The sequence below is a fragment of the Tupaia chinensis genome, unplaced genomic scaffold (assembly GCF_000334495.1).
Source record: "Tupaia chinensis unplaced genomic scaffold, TupChi_1.0 Scaffold000213_1, whole genome shotgun sequence".
Lineage (NCBI taxonomy): Eukaryota > Metazoa > Chordata > Mammalia > Scandentia > Tupaiidae > Tupaia > Tupaia belangeri.
In genome coordinates this window covers 1,115,739-1,127,362 of record NW_006159688.1, presented here as the reverse complement: position 1 = coordinate 1,127,362, position 11,624 = coordinate 1,115,739, and the positions used below count along the sequence as shown (strand labels likewise).

General features: G+C 44.5%; 1 protein-coding gene across 3 annotated transcripts in view; it reads right to left on the bottom strand.

Moving 5' to 3' along the window:
• Positions 1-6: 6 nt before the first annotated feature.
• The window catches only part of STX3 (syntaxin 3), a 53,560-nt gene continuing 41,942 nt past the window's right edge, over positions 7-11,624 (bottom strand). For 2 of the 3 annotated variants that reach the window (XM_027771431.1, XM_027771432.1), the window contains exons 5-10: positions 11,510-11,577; positions 9,664-9,772; positions 8,702-8,775; positions 8,374-8,508; positions 6,742-6,852; positions 7-1,901 (exon numbers count right to left, since the gene is read on the bottom strand). In XM_027771431.1, coding sequence (XP_027627232.1) covers positions 1,485-1,901; positions 6,742-6,852; positions 8,374-8,508; positions 8,702-8,775; positions 9,664-9,772; positions 11,510-11,577 — 914 coding nt within the window. In that variant the 3' untranslated portion in view covers positions 7-1,484. Of the gene's footprint in view, positions 1,902-5,142; positions 5,257-6,741; positions 6,853-8,373; positions 8,509-8,701; positions 8,776-9,663; positions 9,773-11,509; positions 11,578-11,624 lie in introns of all 3 variants that reach the window. The other variant, XM_006147403.3, reaches the window with a different exon arrangement.

Sequence of the window (11,624 nt, the reverse complement as noted above, 5' to 3'; positions counted from 1 at the left end):
TTCAGCAGGTGGTTTAACAAGATTTGCTGCCATTCCAAAACCTGAACAAAAATTGCCACATGGTGGCACCAAAGTACTAGCATGTTTCGTAGGGAGATAGACCCAGAACTATTTTACAATCAATATAAAGTCATTTATTTTTAAATTAGCAATAAAAATAATCAAGTTTACATTTAAAAAAATACAAACAACAGAAAACCCTTCACATATTGTATTCCAAACTATAAACCCCAGGCCTCAATCTCAGAGAAGAGCAAAAGCCTGTGATTAGAGTTTGTCTCTCCTTGTTGCTGGAGCCAATCCACTGTCTGACATCATAGCCACGGGTAGGAGGGCCTCCCCTTGGCTCTGTCTGTGTGCTGGGCAGTGACTGAGAGTAAACAGCCTTTTCAAAGGCTTGAATTAGAGTCCCCACCCTATCCTAGAAAGTGTTAATATCAAAGCTGAGATATACTTGGTACCCTAAATCAGAGACCAGTAGGGACTCTACGGGGCTCACTACTGGTTATGAGTCGCTATAATGATGTCCTGGTGGTTGCTTCCTCCATAAAAGCTAGGAGGAGATAAAGGACCTGTCAAGCCCATTAATCTGATAGCAAGAAGAGTATTCTGTGGTCTCTGGTCTCCCCCTACCTGACTTAGGCCTGGTGACCTGAACATCCCATGGGCCATGTGAATACCGAATTGCTGTGAGATTTCTCAGGAAAAGCCTAATGAAGGCAGCCAGTGAGGAGAGGTGTCAAAACACATTTTCCGTCTTGTAAGCAGAAAAACCAGGGATCAACTTCATCCTCACTCCAAACACCTCATTAATTCTCCCACTACTCATCCAGAAAAGTCTCTTGATGACATAGAAAGATCACATTTCTACAATGATTAATTTGCAAGGAAGCAAATGTGACTTACTTTTTAGTCTAGTTCTGAGTTTTGTGTTTTTGGTTTGGGGTTTTTTGTGTCCTATATCTTCCATTTTCAATTTCCTACTTCCTGAGAGACGCATACATAGACGTACACAGATCTCACACACACGGTTATAAAAATACATCTGGAACACATTAGTGAATACTCACTTCAGTCTCATGAAACGGTCCCAGAGCCTGAGACTCTAGCACCTTGTCCCTGGCCAAATTTTAAATCCCTGGTTATTTTGGTCTCAAGGCAACGGCTTCAGAAGGCATCGCTCTCTGACAGTGAACAGCCAGTTTCCAAGACTCAGACATAGAAACAAGTATTTTACTCTCAGCCTTTGCAAGTGGTAACCTCAGATGACTATCATCTGGTCCCTCCCTGAGTAAACATGAGAGAATACATCGCAGTTGAAGATCGAAGCTGGCCCCCAACCTAACATACTAACTGCTTTTTTTAAGGTTGAATTTCAAACAACTCAGCTCCTCAGACTAAAATGACATCTGCCAGTCTCTCATGTTTTCAGGACACAGGGACAAAACACAGGGTTGGCATCCTGCCAGGGAGAAGACTCAAATCTAAGCCTTATGATTGCCAAACTTAGAAAACTCTCTCTGCTTTTGTTCAAGATACTCCCCTAAAAAGAGTACATTGCAATTTCTGAGAGAATATTCCATGAGGTAGAAAATACAGCACCTTGGTCCAAGGTGTGAGGCACAATTCGACACAGCACAGGGAGGAGAGAAGCTGGGTTGGTTCATACAGTCCAGGAGGGGAGGTACTTCAGAGCTGTGGGGCAGGAGGTTTTTAAGGAGAACTCGGGTGGCATCAGGTGGATTAGACTCTTCCAGGGCTAGATTGTTTGCTGAATCAGGTCCAGGGATGGTTACAAGGAAACAAAGGAACAGGTCCCACTCGCTCTCAGGAAGGCCTTTCAAACTCCGTTCCCATCTGAAGAGAATGGTGGACACACCACGCTGGAGTGAAATCAGGTTCTAAGAGAGGCAGGGAAAGGAGGAGTCGATCAGCACACAAGATGATGATGAAGAACACGGGAGAAATAAGCCACAAACCCCAAAGTGGGACAGGAAAGAACAGGAATAATGGCAAAAGAGAGAATGAATGGAAAAGTCAACACTGAATCTGAAAAATCCAATAGACAAATCCAAAGTATTGGGTTGTTAGAAAAGTCACAATACAGTTTTACACAGAAAAAAAAAAAGCACATCATGACTTTTCCAACAACCCAGTAGAATTTGAAATGAAATATCCCACTGTACAAATGACAAAAAGGCCTATTATGGAAGAAAATAGGAAAATCTCTAGGCTTTTCAAAACCCTTACACAGTTCATCACATACCCATGAAAGGACTTTCAGAGGGGAGGCACCATCACTGTCCTGTAGGGCTCTGTGAATACAACCTCTAGGAGCTTTCTGGTACTCAAATCTTTTCCACAAGCCCTCTCTACACTCCTCTTGGAAAGCACAGTGGAAGGAATATGAAAGTTCAGAAGTCATATTCCGGCTAGTCCACCTTGTCAACTATGGAAGTTTGGGCCAATTTCATTGAGCTTCAAAGAGCTTCCACATCTGGAAAGTGGGGATAATGGTATCCTGGAGCAGTAGCTGGCACACAACCGGGGAGTATAAGCACAGGTTGTTTTCCTTCCCCTTTAGAAACATTTTGTCAGGGGACATGAGGAAAAGGGGACTCCAGAGTTAGTTAACTGTCTTGACTTTATTAGGAAATATAGAATAAATTACAAGGATTTAACAACTGCTCAGCAACTTAGCAATTGGAGACCAAGTGAGTCAACTAGAAACAATATATCAATGTGTCTCTTCATCTTTGAGGAGTCACCTTCTCAAAAATGATTCATTTATATTCTGATTTCCTAGAATTAAGAGTGGCAAGGGGCATCGTAAATTTGCAAGATATCTTTCCTCCAAGGATATAGAAAGATAACCACTATTATACCTTTTGTAAACTGTAATAGTTTCCAATGACAGTTAAGAATTAGAACAAAACTCAAATTTTACAAGCAAAAAATATATGTGTGTGTGTGTGTGCATGTGTGTGTGTGTGTGTGTATATATATATATATACACACACACACACACACACATAGGATTAGATTCCAAATGACAGACAAAAGAGAAGGGAAAAAAATTAATCAATTCCCTATGAGTAGCTGACCAACTCTTTGCTTCTTATTTTTCAAGAAGTTGAATGCTTAGTGCTGCATCTTTTAGATCCTCTCATTACATACAAAGAGGAGGAAGTAAGATTGACACTAAAACAAAAGTAAAATGATGGGTCAGTTCTGGGGAGCAAGTCTTAAAAATGTTTATATCTGTTACCTCAATTCAATTTCTATTCATTTATAATAAAGAAGAATAAAAATGAGAAAAATATTATAAAGGAGACTTCAAAAAGTTCATGGAAAGGGAACCAGCAGTTAGCATAATGGCTACGTCACTGGACTCCCACGTAGTCGACCACGGTTCGCGTCCCGGACCCGGTGGCTTAAAACTCACGCCTGGCACATGTGGGTGGGTGCCCAAGATCCCAAGAGGAGAATGGAGGAGAAGGGATTGTGGCGTGACCATCCCCCCTGGGGGGTGATTTCTCTATTTCTGTCTCTGTCTCTCTCTGTCTGTCTGGTGAGCGCACGCACCCTATAGTGAAAATCTCTCAAAAAAAAAAAAAAAGTTCATGGAGAGACTAGATGGTAGCACAGTCATAAAACAGAATGCTGTGTGAGGCAGTCCCACATGGGAGGGTGCCTGGTTCAAGTCGGAGACCTCCCTGAGTACACAGAGCACACCAGTGCCCACGATCTGGGGTTGCCTGAAACGGGGTGGATCGCAGCATCACAGCCCTGTTGCAGGTATGTGAGTATTTGCGTGTTCTCTCTCTCTCTTCTCCACCCTTTCACTCATGGAAGAAATGAATAAAACCTTTTTTTAAGTTTATAAAAAATGGAATTAAAGTACAAGTTTATTTTTGCTGAAAAAAAGTTGTTTTGAATGTGATCATAATATTTTCATCATATCAATTTTCCATTAATTTCTCAAAGACCCTGCTCATAAGGTAAATTGTCCTTAGTTATAATGATAACATAAATCTCCAACATTAGAGAAATGTTAAATATACAATCTCATGTTGAAAATTGAATTTACAATTTAGTAACATGGAAGGATGCTCAGGATTTTGTTAATTGTATATAAAACTATAGATAATCTAGTCTGAACTATGTAAAATACAAGAGTGTGAACATGCCATAACTTCATCAGTCATGACATTAAAAGCTCACTATTTTCTTTTTTCCTTTTTTTTAGTGAGTCTTTCTTAAACAATTCATGATCTATTTTATTCATAAAAATATTTAAAATGTCATATAAGTCTTAATTGTTCCAATAACTAGATCCTTCTTGTCAGGCTAACTGCTATTAAACCTGACTCAGTGGTCAGCTCTATCCTTTTTAATAAATATTAAAGAAAACAGTAGCCTAAATTTTAAAATCACTATCCTCTAAGGTGCTGCAGACTTTGTGAACAATGATAAATGGCTACCCTGTTTAACAAAGAGAAGTTAAGTCATAGCAAAGAACTCCTAGGTCCACTATTAGCCTTATCTATGAAATGCGCATAATACTACTCCTTATCTCAGAAGTGTGTTTTGAGGATCCAATGAGATGTGTACATTCAGAACATTATCTGGTACAAGGCAACATTCAAAAATGTTAGCTATTTTATCATTCAGGATCCAACCGATCAACCACAAACAACTCTGCAGACCCAAATTCCAATTCAGAGCTTCATTTACACTGAAAAGGATACAAAGCCCAACATCCATGAAAGCCAGTTAAGAATTCAGAAGACAAGATACCAGGTCCCAAATAGACACTATACCCAACTGGGCAGTATGCCTCCGGGGCAAAGAGTCAAAACTGGGTGCTCAGGTATGCCAGGAGAGATGGTGAAACACGTGATAGAAGGAAGAAGGACAGAATCCACAGGACAGTAACGCACAAGAGACCTGACCCATGCACTGCAGTCAGAAGCCAAGAACAGAATTTTAAGGAGGTGAGAGAGCCCACAGGCTACCCAAAATTTTAGTTTGGTGTGCCCAAGGGCAATCATAAAAGGACAGAAGTAGAATAGAAACTCCCAGGCTAAATTCCTCCCGGGGAGCCAATGCAGGATCCCCGAGAACCATTCATTTACTTACATTTCAGTGCAGCAGCCTCTTAGGCCACTCTTACTTCAGCCCAACGGAAAGTCCAATAATCAATGCTAAAATGCCCAGCAACACAACTACTATCACAATGATAATTATCAATTTCTGGAGAGGGGAATAAGATAAACAAAAACACATCATTACTGCAAGCAACCAAAAAGTTAACAGCTCATCCAAAACCCAGCCCTTTACACCACTACACAGAAAGTATCTTATTGCTCCAAATAAGAAGCCAAAATCTCTACCTGAAGACATTCTTTCAGGACAGACATCTCTTAAATTGTTCTGGACTAGCAATGTCGTTAGATGAAAATATGGCACCTCTGTCAGCTCTGAGAAACACTCTAGTTTCAAATATGGACAGATACAATAAAAGCCACTATCATCATGGGGCCTCTAAGCAGCACCTGCCCAAGATCTAAAAATTATTTTTCATTTTCAAGAGGGAGTGTGACTGTGTTTTGAACATAGTCCTAATTTCCCACTTCTGTCTGTACGTCCCTTAAAGTACACTCCTACCTGTCAGACCCAGTACAGTGGATATCGGAAAGTATGTCCAGCCTGGATTCATCATGTAAAATAACTCCCAGCTCCCCAAATCCCTGCATAAGCAATAGATAAAGTTGGATAAAAAACAAAGAACAGAAAAAGAAAAATATCAGAGCCCAAGAGAAATGGTCAAAGAAAAACAGGGTAAAAAGCAGAAGCCACCAGAGCCAGAAAGCCACCATCAATGAGCCGAGTGTGAACATGCCATAACTTTATCAGTAGTGAAAAGTCCTCAAGTGACAGAGGCAGAGTGGGCAAACATAACAGTGTGGTGGAAAAAGCCTGACTGGGATCTGAATTTGAATCCCAGCTCCTCTACTTCCTAGGTGGCCTGCAGTCAATTACTTAACCTATGACCCTAGATTGTTTCGTTTATAAAGTAGAAAAAAACAGGTGCTCCGTAAGGGATGGCATAATGTACCCATAGCCATTAGCACAGTGCTAGGTACAAGGCAGAGGAAAAGAAAATGGAGACAAGGCTTGAGCTACTGATGCAGAATACCATGAAAAGAACATTTCTGAAGACCAGAGGAGTCAAGGGCAGCATCTGCAGAGTTCATAAGCTACATCCAGGAGGTGAGTAGCAAAACCTGGGCCGTGCCTCAGTCCTACAGAACTGCCTTCAAGTGTGGGTTCTTGGTAGAGGAGAGCATGTGAGCCAGATCCATGTGAGGCACATCTGGGAAGGAGGGGCTGGCAGCTAGTCTCTAGTAAAAGTTCTGGTAAGGGGTTGGGTGAGGTGGACAGAGAAGGAAGGCTCAAGGGCATGACCACAGAGGAGACACAAAGAAGACCAGCTACAACTCAGGCTCACCCTCCTGGCTTCACTCTGATACTTGACAGCCTTTTTGGTATCTGCCACAGCCCGCTCCACGAAGCCCACCGACTGGTCCATGTTGTTCTCTATACGGTCAATCATGGCTCCCTTTCCCAGGATGCAAGAGATAGCGGCAGCAGAAACAGAGAGAGAGAGAGAAGAAAGAAAGCGAGAGACAGCGAACAAAAATGGACTCTTTCCTGAAAGACACAGGTGAGTCTCACCTTCCGGGCCTGACTCCGGTATTTCACAGCCTTTTTTGTTTCATCCCGTGCCTTCTCCACATGGTCCACTGTGTGCATGACATTCAACTCTATGTTATCTAACATCTCACCCTGCAAGGAACAGACACTAGTTATAACCAGTACGCCCACCCGGAACAGTCCTGGCCAGTGTGTGGAAAGGACTCTCTCACAATCTTCAGGGCCAAGAGGTTCAACCAGAGACCTCTTAAAGCATAGCCTTTCATGGGCACACTGTCACACACCCACGTGATTGTCTGTGCCTCCTCAGTCCTGGGCAGAGGCCTCTCGACACATCCACTGAATTACTGTTCCGTGACCAGCACTGTATTGGCATGTCTCGATGCCTGCTAACTAGGTATAAATGTCCTCTGTGGCATGCCACTCCCAACTTGAACTGTGTGTTCACTCCTATGGAGGAGTGCCAGGTATACTGAGGGTGTTCAGCAAGCAACTGAGGTTGGGAATACTTGCTTTTTCTAAGAGATATCCCCATCCCCTTAAGTGACAGACAGTGTTATCTTGATAATATTCCCAACCATGTCCCAGATATTACTTCCTGTCAGGGAAGGCTGGTCATTCCAATGAATTCCTGGGTATCTTAGAATAAGAATTCCCTTCACCTACTTCACCAGTTTTATGGCACTCTGAAAACAGAAAAAGGAACTTACCATCACTTGACTCTCAAGCCAGTTCCTCGGCAAGGCAATGGAGGGGCAGAGAAAAGAAGAGTAGGGATGGAAGGACTTAAGAAATGGTCTCAGAGGCCAAAGAGGGGATGGGGAAAAGGCCCCTGTGCAGAGAACTATGCAGTGCTCAGGCTTCAGCTAGGTTTTGGTTCTGTTTACTAAGGAGCAGTTTTCAATCCTTTGCAGATGGCAGAGCATCTGGAAGTCCTATGGTAACAGTGGCACAGCACTGTGGCCTTGTGGCATATCTAACTATATCACAGAATGATGAAGCCAGCACCACAGCAGGCATGCCAGAATTCCAACCCTGAGCAAGCCTGCCTGAGGACAGAGCAAGCTGCCAGTTCAAGTTCTTCTATGAACAGTATTTACTATCCTTTCCTTTGTGTTATCTTCTCTCATTCCCTAGCAAAAAGTGCCAACATTTTTAGAAAAATACATGCAAATGAAAATACAAAAATGGGGTGGGGGAGGAAACTTCTGTTTAACCTAAGTTTTTACTGTGAAGTGGAAAAGAGATCACATGTTTTCAGTGTCATCGGTGTGAGAGTTAGGATCAGGAGACTGTTTTAAGGCATTGTAATTAAGAACTGTACCTCTAATAGGAAGGAAGGCAGGGAGGGAGAGGGGGGATTCTGAGGCTGGGGGAAGCAGGGGCTTGACGAGCTCCTCAAACCCTGCATAAACCAGAAATGACTGCGAGGTCAAAGTAACAGGCAAGAAGGACACAGCCGAGCCCACCCATGATGTCAGCATTGGGCAAGAATGCACACCCCACCCTGGAATACTGGAACGGAATGCTGTTACTCCACTGTACAAATTCCCAGTGATTCTCATGCCACCTTCCAGTTTTCCCTTCCTCCCCATTCTCAGGAGGCCCTGACTTTCCTCTCCTCCCTCCCAGGCTGGGATTCCTGCCAGTTACCTGATTCTCCACCAGCATAGCGATGTCCATGAACATGTCGTGAAGTTCCTTGATGCTGCTCTCCAGCCTCACGATGTCCTTGTGCCGACCCTCGATCTCACTGAGGGCTTGCTTAGAAATCTGGGAGTCAATGATCTGCAACAGACCACCCGCGGACAGCCCGTCAGCCCCCTCGGCAGTCAAGGCCTCTCCATCCACTCCTGATGAGCTCCTTGCCTCCCACCTCCCTGCAGCTGCAGCCGGCCCTTCACCAGCCAGGCCAGGCGAAGCTCCAGGCGGCCTCCTTGCTCAGGAAAGGGGCATGCTAGCCCAGCCCCAAGTCACTCACCCCAGAAGTGAAGATGGCAGGGTTGCCACTCTCCAACATCTCCTCCAGCTCCTCATCTGTTGTCTTTTTGCCAGCTTTGTAACAAAATAAGTAAAACATCAAATATAAGATCAAAGCACAACACCATCTGAAAAGTTCCCTGGAAATGAGGAATATGGTGACTTGACTATAAAGGCCATGGCCTTAAAACATGCCCCCAATAGCTGCCTGACTTGTCTGTCTTCTGACTTCTCCCCTAACCTAATCCATCCTTAGCATTATCAGTAATCACCTTCCTAGAGCACATATCCGATCACATTACCTTCCAGCTCAGATATGTACCAGCCCCATTCAGTACCCACGGAGCCCAGGGCCCTCAAGACAATACGCCAGTTCCTTGGCGAACCCTCCCTCAACCCTTCTGAACCTTTACTGCTCCCCTAAGCACACACACCCTTTTCCCAGACCCTGGACAACCTGCCTCTCCTAAACTCACGTGCTTTGTCTCGTCCACATCCTTGTTCACACAGTTCCTCCCACCAAAGCACATTCCATCTGCAGGCCCCTGCCTTCCATGTTACTAAATTCCTACAGGGCACAGCATTATTAGTTGTTTGTTTGCTACAGCCATGGATGCTGCACCTTTTACCTCGTAAACATGCTTTGCCATCAAACAGAAAGTGAAAAGATGTGATGAGTCCCTAGGAGAGCACTTGTTCAGTTAGTGTTTCTCCGTGTACAAGGAAATGCTGGGTCCCCTGGGGATAGGAGTACCCGGGCCTGATAAGCACAGTGCCATCTTGCAGCCTGAGATACAGCGTTCAGCACGTGCCAGTGCTGTATCTGCCCTGGGCTTCGACATGGAACCAGACACAGAAGCCACAGGCAGGACTGCTGTTGGTGCTCCCTGGTCTCCCAGCTGGAGATGAACAACCACATGGCAGAAAAGGTGGAGGGGCACAGGCCGAACTTCAAACACATACTAATTTCAAGCTGCCGCTGGATCCGCCCTTTGCTGCGTTCGCGGAAGTCCACCTGAGCCTCGTTGTATTTGGTCATCACCTCCACAAACTTCCGGGAAAGGACCGAGTGCTGTGGGCACAAGATAAAACTGCAGTAAGCCTCCAGGAGGTGGGGCAGGGGGTGGCAGGTCCATAACTGTGGGAGATCCCCTCCTGCACCTCTTCATAGCCTGGTCCACAGCAGCACTTGACTGGAATCAAAAAACCAGGCCTAAGACCCAACTTTTTTATTTTCTAGCTTTGTACCATTGGGAGACTCCACCACCCTCTCTCCAAAGCATGGTTTTAGTACCTGTTGCTGCCCTGCTGACCTCACATGGGAACTATAAGGCCAAAAGAGATCATTTTTGTGAATCTCTGAGCCCTGCATCCACACAGACTAGAAGCATTTTTCTGGTACAATCCGTGGCTTGCTTTCTAAGGCTGTAAGACTCTCTTGTCGTATGTAAAACCTGCCAAAGATCCATGAGTTCTTCCCTTAACTGATCTCCTCCACTTCTCTTGCTTATAACTACCTGTATTCTCTCACCAGCCCGGGATACTGAAGCTCAAACCATCATAACAATGTTTCTTTCTTGCCCATCTTTCACCATCAAGCCCTACTAGATTCTCCTTTGCAAAATCACCCATATTTAAACTTTTGCCAAAGCTACAGCCACCACGCAAATTCAGTGCAAAAACCTAAGAGTCCTACCAGCTTCTTGCCTCATCTCCCCCTCATATCCAGCTTTCAAACAGCTACAGAATAACCTCCTAATATACTGCACCCTGAAGCAAATGTCTATGGGCCACTGGAATGTGAAATTACATTATCTACCAGAAATTCAGTGTCCATTATCCAACAACGAACTTTTTTCTCCAGACAGGTTGTTCTCTTCATGTCTGCCCTGACTCCTGCCATCACCACCACTGCTGCTGTCAACCCACATGTGTACACATGTGTACACACACATACACACATCCCTCCAGCCCTCATGTCTCTTAGAGAAAGGGTACATGTGTCCTGAGCCTCTCCATGTGGGCATTCTGACCCGCACAAAGCCCACCTTCTCTGCCTATCCCCAATTCTTCCCACAATCTTCCCGCGGTGCTGAAAGCACTGAGTGTTTGATTGCATCCTCTCACACGGTCCTCCTGCTAGTTCTTAGGCGAGTTTCCTTTGCCACTTGACTGTCATGCCAGTTCTCTAAGGAAAAGGGTCTTATCTATCTTTGAAGACCATCGAAGTGCCTAGCTGGACAAATAATTACTAGCAGTTTTTAGAGAAAAGATAACTATTTCCTTGCCTATAAGTGACAAAGCACACTAAACCGCACGCTATGCTCTGGGGAGTCTAAAGTTATGCTGGGAGCTGGGCGGGGGAGGGGGGGGCGACAGTGGTGCAACTGGAGATACATGGGAAGGATGTGGATTCACATGCCAGAGCCTCCCTGAACATGACAAGGCACACACCTGTGTGCCCATCATCCAGGTTGGCTGAGTCTGGGATAGATCATGGCATGAAAACCCTACTGGGGTTTTACTCTCTCAACTCTCTGTCTCTCACTCATGGAGGAGACAAATACATTTTTAAAAAAGGAAGTATATCAGGGGCCTCCTTAGAGAAGGACAGTGTGAGAGAGGAGCCAAAAGGGCTGGTCTCTGGCCCTGACCCCTGCTCCAACCGGGATAGTTCCTCTTCACGGTTCTTCAAATTGAGTTCCAAATAAGAACTGTATTTACAAAAAAATAAATAAATAAACGTACTCCACAGCTTAGGAAAAAACAAAAAGGCTGGACTTAATTATTAGACTAGGGAAAATCTTACCTGGGATTTACGAATCCGAAGATCTGCCGATGACCGGACTTCATCTTCTTCGATATGCTTCTCCATGCCTGGCAAGGACAGGAAGTTAATTCTAGTAACATGCCTGCAACTCTTT